The 19909-nt window shown below is 44.6% G+C and overlaps 1 protein-coding gene across 1 annotated transcript in view; it reads left to right on the top strand.

Moving 5' to 3' along the window:
- nebl (nebulette) overlaps positions 1-19909 on the top strand; it is a 41119-nt gene that overhangs the window by 12057 nt on the left and 9153 nt on the right. The window contains exons 3-4 of the mRNA XM_049011114.1: positions 2428-2512; positions 9030-9137. Coding sequence (XP_048867071.1) covers positions 2428-2512; positions 9030-9137 — 193 coding nt within the window. The remainder of the gene's footprint in view (positions 1-2427; positions 2513-9029; positions 9138-19909) is intronic.

Below are 19909 nucleotides of genomic sequence, written 5' to 3'. Positions count from 1 at the left end.
GGGTGGGTGGGGGGGGGAACAAGGTTCAGGGGTCTGAAATGAGAATGAAACAAAATAAACATGACTGTGTGTAGAGAGGAAGCTAGGCCGTTAAAAAAAAAGAGCTTGCTGTGTTGATCCAGGAGTAAATGCTTGTTTGTGCGGCTCGTTTTGGGCAGGGAAGAGACACCTTGGCTTCTCGGCAAGTGGATGCTGTCCCACAGAGTAGGGCCATTGTTGGCAGGGATTAGGTTACCGGGGGTGACTGGAGTGTCCAAGGTTGCTACTGGAAACTGCTTGCTCATGGTGCTGGTGTGTAACTATAAGCCAGAGGATGAACACTAGCTGGGTAGAGGTCTGACGTTGGTTGGCTGTGACCGGAGTATGGACCGCAGCTACGGGGCCAAGCTTTCTCTTGTGTCATTGACCAGTCCTAGTGGTTCGCCATTGGTCCTAGCAACAAGGTCCCGCCCTTCCTGCGAAAACACACTGGCAACATCAGCTTGGCCTGCAGGGTAACCCATAAGAGGACTCGATGAATCGCTCGTTAATCGATTTATCAGGGCAGCAGGCTGTAGCCTCCGATTCCTTCAGGAGGGCTGAACGTTTCCTGACTGAGTTAAAACATAGTGCGTCTTTGTTTACATGATTTCTGCTTGACAGCATTTCTAGCTGAACAGTTTCGTTATATGGCAAATTTGTAATTACCGCAATTAAACAATTAAGGCCGAAGGACCGGAAACCGCGGAAAGTTGCACTAATGATTATCAAAGTTAATGGTGATGCCTGCTTGGGTCAGATTAAATAATAATTTAAAAAAGGAACAGATTTCTGAACAGTTTATATTGTACTGCTATTTTTCTTTGCATACTGCAGGAAGAGAGTTTGACCCATCTGTGTATCTGGGCATGTTTAGTTCTGTGTTGTTAGCGTGTTTATTTTTGGTGCTTCACTAGCTCACCAGCAGCCATATTTTGTACTCAAACTGTGTCGACTTTCACCAGCCAGTGACGGTCGTTTTGTTCGTCTGCGTTCAGGTCAGAGGGGAAAAGAAAACAGACGGTGTTTTCTAGAAGCCGGGCACACGTTTCGGCATGCTGGCAAAGCAGCCGGGGAAATACTGTGATGAATAAAGGCACATCAAATATGCCCAGGGCCTGGGTCAGTCTGTACCAGCCAGAATCTCGGGGCTTTTCAGCAGCCATGAATTCCGGCACGGTCTGGACGGCCTTTTCAGTGGTTCGAATGTTCCCTCCTGTCAGCAGGCTGGCTTTACCTCGCACAAGTCCCCACATCCACTGGCCTGGCAAGGGCTTCCTGTGCCCAGGCACTACCCGAAGCAGGCCTTCACCATTGTGGCTGATACCTCCTTTTCTAATGCTAATGCAGTTAATGGTAAAACTACCACAATGAGTATGAAACGAATTAAATATAAATGGAATTAATTCATGTTTTACAAAGTCATATTACACGACAAAGATTCTTCAGGATAAGAATGGTATAAATAGTGATTGTCTAACTTGTTCACAAAAAGTTCAGATCTCTGTCAAAGGTGCGAGGTAAAATTAGCATGTCGTTGTGACCGGATCCCAGTTCCATGCTGTACGTCCGTGCTCGTCCATTTCAAAGCAATATGCCCAACAGGAGAAGGGGTGCCGCCCCCCTGTCAAGAGCCCATTGAGCATCCAGGAATGTGGGGCTCCGCTTAGCAGCTACAGAAGCATTCCTGGCAAGAATGGAAATGAAGACAAAGATGTCAATGAGGATGAGGAAGGTAACAGGAATGAGGGAGTGAATTAAGACAAAGGAGCCAATGAGGATGAAGGAGGTAACGGGAATGAGGAAGTGAATTAAGACAAAGGAGCCAATGAGGATGAAGGAGGTAACAGGAAGACGTGTGCTGAAAAAAAGGAAGCTGAAGAGAACTGAAGGAACTATCAGATAAGTGAGACTTATTGAATCTGAGGGAGCTGAAGACGGTAATGAATATGGGGGAGCTTAGAAAGATGAGGGATGATAGAAAGCAGGGCACAGACTGTGAGCCAAATGCCTCCTCTGTTCTGTGCCCATAGGGAGCATTCGCTGCTCCGCCATTGCGTGCTCGTGCCGTCCCGTTTTCCCCCTTCGTCAACGTTACGTAATGAGGGCGCTGGCAGATGTGTGCGGCACCGTCAGAGCACAGCCATCGGAGTCCCACGTCGCGGTCTTGCTCCAGCCTTTTAGTGCCTCCTTTGTTTACGTGAACCTTTATGAGATAGAACTCTGAGGTCACTCCCGAACTTTGTGACGGTTGTGTTTCGCCATGTTTAATCAGGATTTTTTTTAAGCTATTGTGTTGCGCTAAATGCTTGCTGGCCCCACTACCAGTGACTCTGCAGACCATGTGCGCTCTGCCGTGTGACGTGACGGCCAGCCCTTCACGCCATTTTCCGTGTTCCCTCTGCCCAGGCACTACCCGAAGCAGTCCTTCACCATCGTCGCCGACACCCCGGAGAACCTGCGGTTGAAACAACAGAGCGAGCTGCAGAGCCAGGTAACGGCGCCCCCCCCCACATCAAAACAGATCCAGTTTACATAGCCCATAATCCTCGTGGCCACTTTTCCTACTCCTTTGGGTTTTCCTGAGATTTTTGGCCTACCCCCATTCCTCTGCTCTCGTTCATTCTAACAAGATCTTCTTTTCATTCTCACAGTAGCAATATCCAGTTGAGTTGAGTACAAACTTCTTTCCATGCCTTGACTGAATATAATTATTTCATAAACAATTAAACACTTGTAGTACAGCACAACACGTTTATTTTGTGAATTTTTAAGCTCTTAGCTGATAAGTATTTCTGATGTGTTTGCCAATAAAGCCCTTTCTTGATATATGTGTTTGGTTTGCATTTGTAGTGTCTAGACTGTGTGACTAAAACTAAAAACTCTTCATAGTCAACATACAGCATAAAATCATAACAAAATGCTAATTCTCAATGCCATTTCATGTTGTTTCTATTCCCCCCCCCCGAAATCACTCTTCAGTGCCGTCCATGACCCTGTCAAAGGATGGGAATTAAAATAGGATGCGTGTAAGACGGGTCGTGCAAGGTGGCTACGAATTCAGCACCGCATGAATATCACATTCCTTACGATGCTGTTTATCGTAGTACACAACTGATTAGTGCTGCCCTGTATGCTGGTCCTTCTCTAGTACAGAAAAGTAGACTAAATCTTTGTTATCATGCGTTTTCATAGCAAAGCAGAATCACGAGAAGAGGGAACGTTATTCCGAGTTATTTTTTGAATTCTCTCCTTTTCCTTGAGACGGACGACAGTCACATTGACCTGCGTGAGATATCAGCTGTGCGGTTTGTCTCTGTCCACGCACGTCGATCTGAGAGGGGAGCGGGCGCTGATCTGTTTGGGCTGGATGGAAAGGAGGCCGGCTGACGGCGGCTCGGCGTGCCAGAGCTACAGGGGCGGCAGGCTGCCGCTCGGGCAGACGGAGAGCGGGGCAGCTGCTGGCGCTGCGGTCTCCCGCAGGACCCCGCTGACTCCACCCGCCCGTGAGCGGCATCGCACTGACGTGCCCCCGGCGGGGGGGCCTTTCCTCTCGCTTTGGCCAGGAGCAGCGGCCCTGGGGCTGGGGCCAAGTTAGAACCCTCCGTCCGTCTGTCCCTCTCTGGCCGTGCTGGGCATCATCCCGGCCACGCCCCCCTGGTCCCTATGCCGCTCCTCCTTTGATTTCAGTGTTCATGTTGGGATGTGTAAGACATAGAGCCCTAGTGTCAATGGAGATTTATGAAAATGGATGGGTGCGCCTTTACTGGGGGGGGGGGGTCTGATTTTAATAAAAATGAATGAGTACACTATTTAAACTAAAGCCGTGCTAAAACAGCCCTAACGACATCCATGCTAGAAGCTACATCAAAACTTAGGTTATACGATTTTTGTAGCATTTTTAAAGTTACATATAGGTAACTTTAGGTATTTCCTAATAAATATTTACATTCTAGCTTTACGTACCCTGAGGACACTTTGGGCAGATTGTGTGATGCTTGCACTCTGATAGCAGACAATAGATCAGTGACTGGAGATCCCTGCTTGTCTCAGTCCCTCTCGCCGTCTCTCTTTTTGTTCTGGGGGTTTCCTACCCCCTTTTGAGGAATTCTCTTGTCACCAGTGAGAATCTGCTGGCTGTTGTTCCTTCTTTTTAACCAACCGATCTGTCTGTTGCAGCCTGCAGGACCTGAGCATTCAATTCCCATGTGTATTTGGCCTGTGGGTCCCATGCATTTGCCCCCTTGTGTGTTTACCCAGTTTCTATAATTACCCGGCTGAAGGAGTCAGTCCAGAAAATGAATTTCAATGGTAGTAATGAAGGATTCAGTAGAGAGAGAGAGAGAGATGAATGATGCTCCAAGTTTGATTTTGCTCTTCAGTAAGAAGTGGCTTCCTGTTGACTGGGTGTCACACTCAGGGTTTTTGAAAAGAATTAGCAGCTCTATATTTAGTTTAGCTATATTTTTGTTTCTTAAATTCTGTAGGTTGTAGTGTTCCTCAATGCTCTCCACATTTCTCAGATCGTTGCCCACTTGACTACTGCCGTTTCAATGTATGCTAAAGAGTTGATTGTGTGTTTGCTCCAATAAGGCACCGATGGTCTTTTGTAGAATGATGTGTTTGTTTCCGGATGACGGTAGATCTGCTCGGCGCTCCAAGTCCAGCTCTCCCTTCAGCAAAGGCTCCTCTGCTTGGTCTTTTCTTGTGGTTGTCATGGTAGGTTCCAGTTATTGACCAATAGGTCAATATCTTACTGAGAACAGGATAAACACAGCAGAGCATTCAGTAATTAAAGCAGGACCGTACGTGACACCTCTGTCCTGTCATTCGATAAGAGGTTAGCTGAGTTAAAAAGAGGTTACCTGAGTTAAAAAGAGGTTAGCCGTGGTAAAGAAGTTAGCCGTGTAAGAAAAGGTTAGCGGAGTTAGAAAGAGGTCAGCTGAGTTAAAAAGAGGTTAGCTGTGTTAAAGTTACCTGCGTAAAAAAAGGTTAGCCATGTTAAAAAAGAGGTTAGCTGTGTTAAAGTTAGCCATGTTAAAAAAGAGGTTAGCCATGTTAAAAAAGAGGTTAGCCATGTTAAAAAAGGTTAGCTGAGTTAAAAAGAGGTTAGCCATGTTAAAAAGAGGTTAGCTGTGTTAAAAAGAGGTTAGCCGAGTTAAAGTTAGCTGTGTAAAAAAAAGCTTGCCCGTGTTAAAGAAGTTAGCTGTGTAAAAGTTACCTGCGTAAAAAAAGGTTAGCCATGTTAAAAAAGGTTAGCTGAGTTAAAAAGAGGTTAGCCGTGTTAAAAAGAGGTTAGCTGTGTTAAAGAAGTTAGCCGTATAAAAAAAAGGTTAGCCGAGTTAAAGTTAGCTGTGTAAAAAAAACTTACCCGTGTTAAAGAAGTTAGCTGTGTAAAAAAAAGGTTAGCCATGTTAAAAAAGGTTACCCATGCTAAAGAAGTTAGCTGTGTTAAAAAAAAGGTTAGCCATGTTAAAAAAAGGTTAGCTGAGTTAAAAAGAGGTTAGCCGAGTTAAAAAGAGGTTAGCTGAGTTCACTTACATTTCCTGACCTATTGTAAAGGTTTAAAAAATCAGATGTTATTTCCATTCATTTCATCATCCAAAAAATAATGTAGTTGTAAAAATTATTATCAGATATTTGACTGGCCGTTTGCTATTTAAAAGCTGTCATTAAAGACAAAATAGAGATTATTCACGAATCTTTGATGAAGTCTTAAAGCTCGATTTACCTTGGAGAGCTGTGATTAAATGTTAACACGTCGCGCTGATTTGCAAGTCTGTAAACGGAGACTTTCAGTCGAAATTGGAAGTGGAAGAAAAAGATTCTCCTGGACGTTCGCTGAGCTTAACTGCACAGTCCAGGGGTGGACACTGGAGAATGGGGTCTTTTAGACTTGCCTTACACAGATTGACAGTTTGCATAGCCCAGGTAATCAGGAAAAGCACAACATTTATTTAACCTTGACAAGGTCCACCTGTGATACAGCAGTCTTGCTTTGATTTTTTTCCCCAGCTTTTACTGTTTACTGGTTTCTCTGCCTCCGTAATGAGGCGCCATGGACTTGAGAAGACCCTCACGAGTGCTGGAGGTAGTTACATCTCTATTAATCCTTCAGTAGTCCGGAGATTTATGGGGGGAAGATGTGAGAGGAATTATTGCCAGTTGAATTTTCGAAAATGGGTCAGGGGAGGGATGTGATTATCGCCCAGTGTGTAATCGGAAAAGCATGAGGATGAAGTAAAGTGCCTTAACGGGGCTTGAAATGATACCCGTGCGACTCATCGGGGAGCTCGCGTGTCTGAGCTTCGTACTAATGGCAGGCGGCAGATGTGCTTCCAGGCCTTCGGGACGTATTTGAATGCTGAAGTTATGCTCTGTGGATGGAGAAGAGAACTTCAGGGTAAATTTAAGGGACGGACACTTCTCCCCATTAAAGTCCAGGCGTTTCCGAGAGCCTCTTATGATTGTACATGTGGTACATGTAGCGTGTGCTCTGAAGTGAGCTGGACACAAAACTCTGGGTTTACAGTCATTTCGAGACAAACACTTTCGCACTTCTATATATCACTTCCACAGATATATAGACCAGTGCTGTTAAAAACCATTTTTGGTGTATCTTACCTGTGCAGTTGACCTTCGACCATGGATGTAGCTAGAAATTTTGCATCCCCTGACAAAATGTTACCCCCCACTTGCCCACAGTTACATTTTAGGGATTCAAGGGTCCCTGTAAAGTGCTGGGCCCCCTGAATCTGCCAGGGTATCCATACCCCTGCCTTTGATATATGTCCAGAATTGTTAACAGAAGTACTCAATTTGTATACAAAAAAAATCATCAATAATGAAGCAAGATGGCTGCCTTTATGGTTTCAGAGCACAGAAATGTTTGAACTGAATTTTCATTCCATCCAAAGCTTTTAAATGACTTACATCAGTTCATTTAGCTGTGTATGTAAATTTGATGAAAATAAGGGTTTGACTTCATTGACGCTTAGTGCACATTGTTGTCCTTGGTCTTGGGCCACAGTCATTGATTTTTCTTCCCCCAGCATGACTGGATAAAAATTCTCATGAGTGCATGTCGGTGAAGTGCAGTGATGAGGGGCTTCATGGAGCCTCGTCAGTTACCACGGCGGCGGAATGAGTCACCGCCAATGAGAGTGGAGACCTTGCATGCCCCCGGCCCCCGGAACCGGGGGCTTGACTGGAGGACAGAAATACTTCAGAGCACCTCAAGCTGCAAAACGGGCCTGAACCGGAGAAGATGGAGGGAAATTACCCGCATTTTTAAATTGTATCAGCAAAATATATGTTAAATTTATGTGATATAGCTGCTCCCTGCCAACTTCTTTTTTGACAGTATTGGTTCAGAAACTTGCCTAGATGTTTGCTGAGCTTTCGGAAATTTGTAAGATGGTTAGATACTGGATGGGCTGCCACACCGTGTCTTAGTGAATGAACGTTGTGGGTGTGTTTGTAATTTATGATTTGTAATCTCTGTGGGCAGCCTTGTGGTTTCACACCTCCAGGGTGGTGGGTTGGGTTCCTCCCCTAGCTCGCTGTGTGTGGAGTTCACACATTTGCTCTGCTTCCATGTCGGGTTGCCTCCCGGTGCTCTGGATTCCTCACACGGTCCAAAAACACGGCATCTCTAAATGTCCCAGAGTGAGTGGTTGTGAGCGGCCGGCATCTTGTGTTAACTGGGGTCTGGGCTCTCCTTCACCCCCGCACTGGATAAGTGCTTACGAAAGATGGACGTTGTATCATTTTATTTTTAGGGTAACGGTTTGGCTAACATTTCTTTTTTTTGTTGTTGGATTGTCTAATCGGTAATTGATTGAATTAACTTTTTATTTTTCGTTCCTGAGAGTTATTTAGAAAATTAGATGAACGCTGTTTTTTCCAAATAAAACTCTTCCCATATGTGACGTGCAAATTTAATTTATTTGCTGATCTGGATTTTCTCAGAGTCATGCAGGCATGTTGCCTGGCTCAGAAGTGCTCCTTGCAGCACCCCTTGACCAGACTTGTGTACTCAACTCAAACATACACTTCACAGCACCGAAGTACCTGTTCTCTGCTGTGGGAAGTACAGGTCCTCTTGCAGTGCTGGCTTTCAGCCTATTTAGGTCTTCTGGGACCAGGGGTGGACTGGTAAGCAGGGCAGCCCAGGGCCCTCCTCCAACTGAAAATCTCACACATGTGAACCTGTAACCTGCTAGTTTTATATCTGCCATTGTTATGTATACAGTTTCATTGCCCCTGGGCCCAGTGTACAGTTGTTCCGCCACTGTCGGGGATTAGCATGTAGCTGAAGCCAACTTTAGACATCGTCAGTCAGCCGCAGGACGTTAACTGTCAGCCTTCAGCACAATGCAGAATAAGAAGGTGTATTTTCCCTCTTTCAGCTGCGTAGTCATCAGATGTCCCACAGTAGTTTATGTAACGGTTTATGCAAGCAGTACTTCAAAGGAGTTTCTGAGTTATAAGCCCGTCAAAGTGATCCAGAATTATGGGGTCTTTCGTAATATGAAAGAATGTCAACATTTGCATATAATTCTCATTTTCCTTCCTAGCAGCTTGTCATGTGTGCTATTCCCCGCACAGATGTTCTTACTCCCCTTTAAACTACTGCTGCTTTGTTCTTTATTAGTCTTCAGGGATTTTAAGATGAGTAAATCTGGAAGTGTGCTGGAATTCCCCTCAGTGTGTGGCTGACTGCCTTGCGATGCCCCTGGCTTCAGGCTCACCTCGAACCCGCACCGTACATTTCACACCATTTTCATCGAGCCCTTCCCTCACAGATCAGGTAGCAGCTACCATTGCCGCAGTGAGTCATGTATGGTAACCAGTTTGATTTCCATTTGGATCAGTGCAGAAAGATGACGGGTGAGTGTGATTGTGAGGGTCCCTCGTGTCACTGTCTGCCCAGCGTCTGACTGCAGGACCAGCTGTTCCATTTAACACGAGCGGTGTGGTGAGAGTCTGAAGTCTGACTTCTTCTGCAGGTTAAGTACAAGAAGGACTTTGAGGAGAGCAAAGGAAGAGGATTCAGCATCGTTTCGGACACCCCCGAGCTCCAGAGACTCAGGAGGACCCAGGAACAGATCAGTAACGTACGCTGACACTCAACTACTAAAATATTAAATGGGCCAAATATGCTTAATATGCATTAACAGCCTTTGACTACCAAGCATCAGTCTTGAATGAAGTTGTTCCACACTACAACTACCAGTTGCATAAACTATATTTGGATGCCTAAAGAACATATTTTTAATAAGCAGATATTGAAAAATGCTAAATGAAACAAGTGTCAATGTTAAATGGTACTGTGATAAAGTAATAAGTCGATACATGAATACAGTTTCAAAATATTGATAGAAAGTTTGTAACACAATGAATCGCAATTTACTGGTTAATTGCAGTATTTGATAATCTAGTGTATCTATGGTGACAGTGTCTTTCACATACAATGGAATGTCACAGATTTGCATTCATTTTCAATATTAAGTACCCGGTATTTACGTTACTATATAAACTTCATAATGTAGCTTATTCAACTGAAGGTCGTTCCTCCGCTACAGTGTTTATTTGTGTCAAGGTACAGCTCACGTTTTGGCATTTCCTCATTACGCAAAAGAAGATATTTTCTCTTACTAGATTGCCTGGTTGAAACTGTAAAATACAGGAAGTTGTATAAGCACATAAAGAGACATCAGCCGTGCTTCCTGTGAGAGGTGCATGCTGGGATTGAGGGAGGACAGACTCTGTATCCTTGCAAAGCAAAGCATCTGAAGTTAATGACACCTTTCCCATTGTCCCATTTCACGCATGGGCTGCATCACTCCGCTGACCCTCGTCTCACAGTGTGTGGCGGTGCTTCGTCACCGTCTAAAACGGGCCAGACTGGGACACCTGTTAGAAGTTCCATGACGTTCTCCAGATCTGGTGGACACCATGCACACCCCTAGGCCGTGAAATCACATTATTCCGCCATATGTATGCAATTTCAGACAGTTCATGAAGGCCTCCAATCTTAATTAACGTTTCTGTTGGGGGGGGGCGGGGGGTGGATGCTATCTGTGTGTGTTTGTGTGAGTCTGTCTGTCTAGATGTAAGGGAGTCTTACAATCAGCCGCCCATTATTTGATTAGCCAGACCTCCACTTGACAAAGCAGTCGGGGATGTAATTAACTGTAGGAGGAAATTGACGGGAAGGAGGTGACACTCAGCAGAAGCGCCGACTCAGGTGACCGGAGAGCCACGGATGCAGATTCTTGTGAGTGTATCGCTGCAGCAGGGTTACTAAGCATTAGAAAGCAGGTCCGTCCTTATAATCCTCTGTAGTGTTCTGTCCGTTATAAATGTGCATTTTTATGACAATTTTATACTGCTTTACCTATCGGGCACTGATGTCTGCAGCAGGATTTGGTTATTATTCTAACGCATTCGTAAGGCTTTTAAGAAAAGGGTCTGTGACATCCTGCAGCAACGTTACCGCGCAACAGTGACTGGCATGCGGCAGGTCAGGTGACCCGGGCAAGGCGTTTGGTTGGCTGATTCCGGAAGGTGATTGTTGAACGTCACTGGGTCCTGTGTTCTGCCTGCCTTAGCCGTTCCTGGAAAGCTCTCTGCCCGCTCTGAAGCATTCCTGGCCCCCCCTCACTGTCACCCTCAACAAGCACTCCATTCATGAACCATGGCTTGTGGAATTTGGGCCGTGGCACAATCCACTCTCCCCCTCCCACCCCCAGAAGCAAAAACGCAGCAAAAAAAGATAATGGATGTTTTGCATGTGTTGACATCCTGGATGCAACATGTCGGCTGCCAGTGCCGGTTCACAGAGATCTCTGCTTCTAGTAAAACATGAAAAGAACAGAGCTTGAAACATAGTTGGATGCTTTGTTTCTCTCATTAAAGGCAATGTCAGGCAGTTAATTGCCTGGAAATATTTACTAATCAGGTCAAATATGACACAAATCAGTAAACAGAATGCGTTTCTTGTATTTTAGTTCAAGCTAAACAAATGTTTGGGTTGGTTATAGTTGCATTTTAAGGTTTCCCGCTGATGCAGTATAGCAACCCTTTTAGCTAGCATCTTAGCTATAATAAAAAGCCTTAAATATCCTTTTAATACTTTAAGGAAAAGCCAATAACCATTCATGTTTTCCTCCAGGCAACCGGGTGTGACGCTAGCAGCTTCTTATTTGGCAGCTTTGTTTACTAATCTGTCTCGCTCCTTCATGGGAGATGAGTCACGTCGCGTTGCACTAATCCCTGCCTGTTAGCAAGGTGCGATCGCACTTGTGATCACATGATTTAAATGTCCCCGTGAATCGGTGATGATTTTTGCTAAAATCCTGACGATGGATTTTGAAATACGGTGCTGCAATAGCAGCTAGACATCTGTCGTACACCAGACCTACACTGCATTTTCAAAAAAAAACAAAATGATAGGGTAGAATAACTAAAAAAAGAAAAAGAACATGAGTCTGATCTTTTGCTCTTGTGAAATTTATTCCAAGTGAGTTGTTGCTACCCGTGTGTAGAAATTGTGTTTCTTCTGAGTTTAGGAATAAGGTCCTCATTTCTGTGATGGTCATTAATAATGATTTTTCAAACCTAGAAAACATTTCAGAGTGAATTACAGACTGAGTACCCGAGCGATGCAGATTGCGAGATATTTCTTAAATGATCAGAGTCTCTGAATGATCATTTACTTACTTCTTGACAAAATAGAAGGAGCATCCAGATCTGTTCAGAGTGACCGGTTGAGGAGACTGACGAGGGATACAGGTCTGGGGTCGAGTAAACCTGTGAAAGAGCTGCACATCGAAATGGCTGACAATGGGTTAGTTTGTCGTCAGACAAAAGTGAACAGGACACTTTACAACAATAGCCTCTACTGGCATGGGGAGAAGAGAGAAGCCATTGCTAAACATAGTGTACCTTAAAGACCATCGTGAAGATTTGCAACAAGTCTAAGTATACTAACGCGTCAAAGGTGGTATTTTATTGAGATGAGTTTGAAGTTCAGTTCAATTCAATGGAATTTATTTTTATATAGCGCCTTTAACAACAGTTGCCCCAAGGTACTTCACATGGGTGTGAGTACAGACCCAGTGCAGCATTCCACCCAAACTGCACCTTCCCGTCAAATCCCTATGAGGAGACAGCATTGTTCTACAGGAAAGGTGAAGGAGAAACTGAAACTGAAATTCGTAGGATGTACTCGAGCAGCCTGAGGTAAAGCATGTTTATTTTTATAGCATTTATTTAGGAGCATTTATCTAAAGCAACATGCAAATGAACAAAGCTTGGTGCCAGAGAGCAGTCATGGGATTTGAACCCACAACCTGCCGGGTTCACTCTCTAAACTGAGGAGGTACACAGCAGATATGTAGTAGCAGTAGTGGAGCAGGAATGAAATGTGGTATGGCACTGGAGACTTTGGATAAAGGCAGTCAAAGATGTTTCTGGCAAACACTAAATAGGTAGATAGATAGATAGATAGATAGATAGATAGATAGATAGATAGATGACAGGATGAAGGACAAGTAACACATGGTTGGAAAGGTTTGAATATTCATATAGTTGAGAAGTTAAATTGGGTGTCATTTAAACATTTGTAGGTAAATGATCCCCAGGTTTAAGAAGATTGTAAAAGTCTTAAATGATGTTCTGGTATATCCTGTCAGTTGTAGTGTATGGTAAAAATGAACAAATTCATTAATACCAAGACAGTACGCCAAGCTGGTATGGGCAAGGTCTTCTAATCTGAAATTCCTGGAGAGAGCAGGGAACTTAACCAGAGCTGGACCATTAAAACATCCATCTGTGCAAAGTCACGTCGAATAAAAATGTCCACTAGGCAAGAGAGTGAAGCAGTTACCCGCTGCGGGTTTTATGGCGGTGACCCAAACAAGGGGCTGTATTAATATGCCGTCTGACAAGCATCCTGCCTGCTTCCCGGCGGCCCGGATATCACCCATATGCATCTGCAAAATGCCGCCGTAGCTCAGGCTTTATGGCACTGCGGGGGAATATCACGCTGACCTTTTCCGCGGGATGCCGCGTGTTGTTGAACAGGTGGTCGTCGCGCATGGTTGGCCCGGTCGTCATTATTGACGACGTCAATATTGTCTCTAAGGGCAGAAGAACGGCAGTCTTCCTGTTGGCGTCCTGAGCTTCGCTGGCGCCTGCCACAGAGGTCCAGGTGCAGATGGACTCAAGGCCGGGGGTGGGGGGTTAGCAGCTGTGCGGATGTCGCATCTGCTCCAGGAGGTCCACCTTGCCTGCTGCCACCTCTTTAATCTGCTGGAGTGAAGGAATGACGAGAATGGCTTTTGTACACGCGAGGCGGCGCGGAAGGGAGCGTTGGGCTAGTCTTCTTGAGAAAGATCAGCACACAGTTACACTACACAGCTTTTGCTGTTTGTTTTTATTCAATCTGTGCCTGTTCATGGAGGCGGAAAGTTCAGCTCCAGGAAGTACAAATCCAGACCGAGTTTTTTCTTCAACCGAACAGTTGAGTACCAAGAGTCACAGTTGCAGAGCACTCAACTGGTTGGCTGAAACGAAACCTTCTGGATCTGTACTCTCTGGACCTAACCTTCCCCACCTCCGCCTGGTCACATCCTTTGGTCTTCAGTGTCTGTCATTAGATGTTGTGCGAGGTGGTTTGAAGTGTCCCAGTTGCTCATGGGAGTTTCACTTACATAAAAATGTCCTGATGAAAACTGACTGTCATTCTCTAATCAGAGGGTTTTGCCTCCCGTGAGTTTATCTGGAAGGTCATACATCGTTTCCATATCCTGGAATACTTTTTTTTTGCTCTTTGCTCTTACCAGAATTTTCAAGCGTGTTTGACCACTGCTGATATGCTTGTCTAGGTGATAGTTTCCTAGGCGACCTAATGTGGAATAGAATAAAATGAATACAACCGCCACTTTATCAGCCAGTTGGTTGTCAAGTGTAGCTGAATATCTCTCTCTACGTTAATGTGCCAGTAATAAGATAAGAGAAGGGGTTTGTACAAAGAAAGGGAACATGGAGCCCATTTGTCAAGATGTCGTCCTGTGTCTGCGTGTGAGGGTGCATTATGGGGAAGGATGGCAGCGGGTGCATTATGGGAAGGCTTTTTGTTTCAAGGTGAACAGGGATTAAGTAGGGGTGGGACTGATGCCACATGATTGGGTAAAACCATCCGATTCCTGACTGGATTATTGGTGGTACAAAGGAGCAGGACACACCAAGTCCAAACTGGGAACAAGGGATCACAGCAGCTAAGAAAAAAAGCTTTTTGTTCCACTCTGCCAGGTGGGATGGGGTGAATACTATAGGCCTGGACCCTGTCCTGCTTGGATGAGAGTCTATAGGCAGCCTGCGATCCTGTGGCTGAAGTATGGATGGAGAGTATCTATTAGTTATTGAGTGGGTGACGACGCTAATGACAATGATTCAAGACAAAGACGCAGGAAGACCTGATGGAAATGTCCCTTCAGAAGAGGGGCGCGGCTTTTCCTCCTCTACACGGCCCACAGATGATGATGATGATGATGATGATGATGATATCTACGCCTGGTCAATCTCAGAGATTTTGGCAGTGCAAACTCAGCCTGCGACCCCCCCGTTTTAGTCCCGACAACAGGCTTGCAGACGTGTGTCACAAACGGCTGAGCATCGTGCCACTGACCGTATCTCTGGAAGCACAGATCTCCGCCACTGGTAAAGTCTAAGCCATTGTATGGAGCCAGACGCCAGTTTACGGGTTGAGTTTGACCTTAGCAGCTGACCCTTAAAGTTATACTTGAAAGTCTGCCCAGGTTTTCTGCTGACGAGACCTTTCCAAAGATAGTTTTTCTTGGAGAGCAGTTGTCTCCTGCATCCTCAAAACTTAATGAACCTGTCAGCCTGGATACCAGAGCAGTAAGTTATTCACTTCATTTCTCCTACAACATCAGTTTACTTCTATAATATTAGCCGGAATGAATAATATTGTACGCGATTCCTCACTGACCTGGGGGCCCAACTGGGGGAACATGAATAGATAATAGTCCAGCTGCTTTGAGGACTGATTTTTTTCACATTCTTCATATGGAACTTTCAAAATTCTGAACATCAACAAAGAATTTCTAGTGCCCCTTAAGGCCCCATTTTTAGTAATTCATAAACACATTCATAACACATTATAATGCATTCATAAAGCATTATAAACTATAAATATTTATAAAAAGGCATTTCACATTTATAGTCATGTTTATTATGCATTATGCATGTTTCATGAAGCTCTCGTCTATTATGCACTATAGATGCCTTTATAACTCATTATAATGGTTGGTATAAGCATTAAGAATGCTTTGTACTGCATTATTAAGAGCTTCACAGAGCATTCATAATGCATAATAATTGTGGCTATAACGTATTTATAGCCATTTTTATAATGCTTTATGAATGCATCATAATGTGTTATGAATGCGTTTATAAATGACTAAAACGTGGCCTTAAGTGCAATGCAAGGCAATTTTATTTATATAGCGCATTATCACAACATTACACTGTCTCAATGCGCTTTACATTTCTGCCACGTAAAGACCCCCCAGTGAGTAAGCCAAAGGCAACGGTGGCAAGGAAAAACTCCCTAAGAGGAAGAAACCTTGGGAGGAACCAGACCCAAAGGGGGGGGCCCATCCTCCAGGGGCCGGCAGAAGAGTCAAACAAAACAAGATTATATAATTTAAGCTAATACAGGGGTTGAAATTTCAGTCTCGATGCAGGGGCAGACCGGTGCAGGCACGAGGTGCTTAATGCATGATGGCAAGATCAACAGTGATTGTAAAGTGTTTGGAAGTAAAGTGTTTCAGAATTTTTATGTCTACCGGAGCTTCCACATGAATATATGCAGCTGGGTACCTGAAAATGAAAGCTTTGTTATTGAAATTTTTCATGCATTTCTTGTAATTATAACCCAAGAACGCGAGTTTGTATGGTGGAGAACAGCAAAAGTCCTCGTGTCCAGAGGCAGATGTTTAGTGCAGCAATGACCGCAAACATCTTGAATAGCACAGATGGTATTGTCATGTCTCTATATTTTTCTTGCTTGTGCTTCTCTTTTTTCATTTTTTTTTAGATTTGCTCTTTGTAATTACAGTATTTTGTTTCATTTGCTGTGTCCCTGGTACCGTTTCTGAGAAAGGAATCATCCATCCATCTGCCTATGGCTTTTTCTAACTTCTGAATAAGTAAACAGTGCATTGTGTATGTATCCTTTTAACCACCAGTGTAGCATTGCGTGCAGGTGTGCGCCTCGGCTGCATCCGCTGCAGCGGTGACACTGCACACCCCAGCTCTTTGCTGGCCTAATGTTATGATGAAGGAGCCTTCGAATGCTCACTGACCCTATTATATCTGAGGACAGCATTTTGTGGGCTGGGGCTGGGTGTTGTTTTTTTGTTTGTTTGTTTGCGACCCAATAGACGGAAGCGAACAATGGCTGCTTTCATTCGAGGATGAACATGAGACGAATAAATAAAAAATTAATGGACCGAGCTTTTGGAAACGCTGAAAATGGCCTGCACGGTATTTCAGCATATGCTGAAATTTACGTAATCATTTTAAAAATCTAAACTGGGGCCCGACTACTTACATGTCAAAGTAACATAAGCATTCAATAGTATTTCAGTCACTTATTAGGAAAAGAGTTCTTTTTTAACGATGGATAGATGAAACACAAGCAGGCCTTACTGGTAAAAACGCTTCACATTTTAATGGTTCCCTTTCCTAATGGATTATAAAGTTAAAATAATCTATTAGTAGCTGGATAAGTTCTCAAATGTCGCACATTGCCATCTATGTTTCAAAACATCCCTCTCATCTTCAGAAAAAAAGAGGACTAGTTAGCAATGATGATCTCCAACCAAAATACATTTCCAAAAGTGGTCTTCGGGTGTGTAGCTGCTTGCTTTATACCCCTGAGTCATTAGCTTGGTGCGTCATAACTGGTGAAAAGTCATTGAGATGATTGACGACTCACTAAAGACATTTTATGACCAAATGCTATAGATGGTCACTCTGACCTTTTGCTGTAATACCGCTAATATAAATCAAGGAAGCATTTAGCTCTAACATTTGGCTCTAGCATTTAACCCTAAACATGTTGACATTCCTATTTTGAATTTGCCACATCCTAGAATGCAATGTTTAATGTACTTATTATTTTTTTAATGCCAGTGTCAGCTTTCCTGTCATCTTAAGAATGGCCTTTATGCTCAATGCGAGTCCTAGTATGTGAGGATTCTTCTGTGAGCAGAGTGTCCTGCCTGCTGTTGTGGATTTACCCGCATTGAGAAGGAAAGCAGCCATTTTGCCAAAATCAGTCAGCTTGACTGGCAGGGGATCCTGCTGTATTGCAGATGGACTTTCCCACGCCAGCACACCGCATTTACTGCCTTCCAGCGCCTAAATGGCTGGGCGCTAGGAGTTACCAGCCAGTCGGGGCCAGAGGTAGAAGCCATGGCAAATATTTTGGAGGGAAAAGTTGGTGTAGAATGCCTGCCATTTTGCAAAAGTATAAGCTGAGGTGAATCGTCTCAATTTATGTTTTGCTGTACGATGATTCTGTAACTGAACCAAAAACACTGTGCGGTTTGTGCTTGTCGTTCAGTCTGAGCTCGGGAACGGTGCAGATAGCTGACTAGGTGCTCAGAAGTTCTTAGTCGTCATCCTCCGGTGAGCTTGCAATGTGTCAAGAGTAGGAACGCGTCGTACCAACACAGAAAAGACCCAAGTAGGTGGAATGACTGCGTGCGTGGTTTGAGGACAAGGAGCTCGCGGCTCTCATTAGACCAGAATGCATTGCAGGCAATGGCCACTGCCGTGTGAGGCAGGAAGGCAGGCGTCGATGGGCCTCTCAGTGAGTTGGGGAGGGGTCCATCATGAGGCTGAGCTTGGTTTGGCTTCTGACGAAGAAGAGAAAGGCGTTCCCCTCGCCGTACTTCTCTCTGTGAGTCAGAGAGCTCCCTGTATGTGATTACGTACACCTCATATCTTAAAATAGACGCATAGAGGATTCAGGAAATCGACATGGAGGCCACCAGGGATTTGACCTGCCTGTGAGCTGCAACATGCTCACTGGTAATAATGTCTGTCAGACTCAATCCCTGGTTTATTACTCAAGTTGAAGGGAATGGGTCTCTTTGGGAAGCAGGAAGTAGACGGCCAAGTATTCAATACCAGAGGAAATTGGGACATTATGCATCGTTTTCCCTGACATACCTGTTCCAGTAAGGTGGAGGATCGTTTACATTTTCTGATTTATCCTGTCAAGCAGTTTGAGGACTGAATTTTTGCCGCAATCCTTCTCTGCCGGCCATTCCTTGATAGATGATGATCAGCAATTTGTCTTTTGAGTTGGGTGCTTCGGCACCCTGCAACACCTGAAAATCTTTACCTTACAGGGATGCTTACTGACGTGAAAAAATAGATGAGGTCATAACCAAGTCCCGAGTCCTGTAGTTCTCAGGAATGACCTGAAGCCTCAGCTGAAAGGATTTGGTGTGTCATCCTGCCTCCGTAGCTATCTCTCGCACTTCAAAAGCGGCTTTTTATAGAAGACGGAGCAGCTGCGCGCTGTCCATATGACATTTTATGTAAATGATAGAATGAATTACTCCTCGGCACTGGCCACACAGCAGAGCATTTCTGCATCTCGTTTCGGGCCGCGTCTGATGGGAGCGTGAGCGTGTTTGCTTTTCAGGGAGGAAACAAGGACTGGGGTTTTGTTTTGCGAGCACACGAGCAGATGAGACGGGAAGCGGAGACGGCCAGCTGTCCACATGCCAGCCACTGCAGACGGGTCCAAGCTGCCGTGCCAAAGCCTGGGCACTGACTCCGGGCTGGGGTGGCATCGCTGGTCCCGTAAGGCTTGGTCTTTTAACCAATTTACACTTTCTTACCAGATCTTTTGGACACATTCCGCTCAACTTATGGTAAGAGACATAATTCAGTGTTTGGTACGTGTTGGGTGATCTTTGTGGCGCCGTGGGTGAAGACCCTGGAAGATCGCTGGTTCAAATTCTGCGGCCAGTATCCTGATGCTACCATTGGGCCCTTGAACAAGGCCCTTTACCCCCAGCTCCAGGGGGGCTGCACACTGGCTGATCCTGTGCTGTGACCCCCCCAAGCTTGTTCTCACTTGCCTATGTGTTTGTGTGTCTCATGGAGAGCAAGATGTGGTAGGCGAAGTGAGAATATACATATATATTTTTCATTGTCCCTAAGGCTCAGACAAGCTTGCTGTGTTACTTACAAATAAGTCCATAGCTTATTTGAGCCGTGTGGTCAATATGTGTCTCTATTATTCATGAAAAGATTACAGCTACATTCCTGTGAAAACATATTACAGCCAATGAACCTGGAGTTCAGAATGTTTGTGAAAAAAATCCACACTAATCTTGACATTTTGGAGAAATTTTCATATTTAAAAGTAACTCTGTGAATTTCTTTCTTTCTTTTTTTTTAACTGGCATCCTGTGCCGGGGGGGGGGGGGGGGGTGGGGGGGGTGCTTCCTAAGAGAGGCTAAAGGCTCAGTATGATACTGAAATCAATAAGTGGCTATATTGTGACATTATTGATCCTAACGGGAAGTTCGTAAAACAACTTCATCCAACACGGGGCTCAAACCTACAACCCTGATATGTGTGCATGTATGTAAGCATTTATGTATGTATGTATTGGAAGCAACATGGATTCTAAAGTTATATTGGGGAGGCACTATTGGTTAGCAGTCAGAAGTAAATAGGTTCAGAGCAGAACATGTGCTTTTAAGGAAAATGTCCACATTGAGAATGCAACTGGTTGCGAAAGATGAATTTCATTCTGGATGATAAC

Source organism: Brienomyrus brachyistius, chromosome 4 (assembly GCF_023856365.1).
Source record: "Brienomyrus brachyistius isolate T26 chromosome 4, BBRACH_0.4, whole genome shotgun sequence".
In the NCBI taxonomy this organism is placed as follows: domain Eukaryota; kingdom Metazoa; phylum Chordata; class Actinopteri; order Osteoglossiformes; family Mormyridae; genus Brienomyrus; species Brienomyrus brachyistius.
This window is presented reverse-complemented; position numbering and strand designations above follow the sequence as displayed.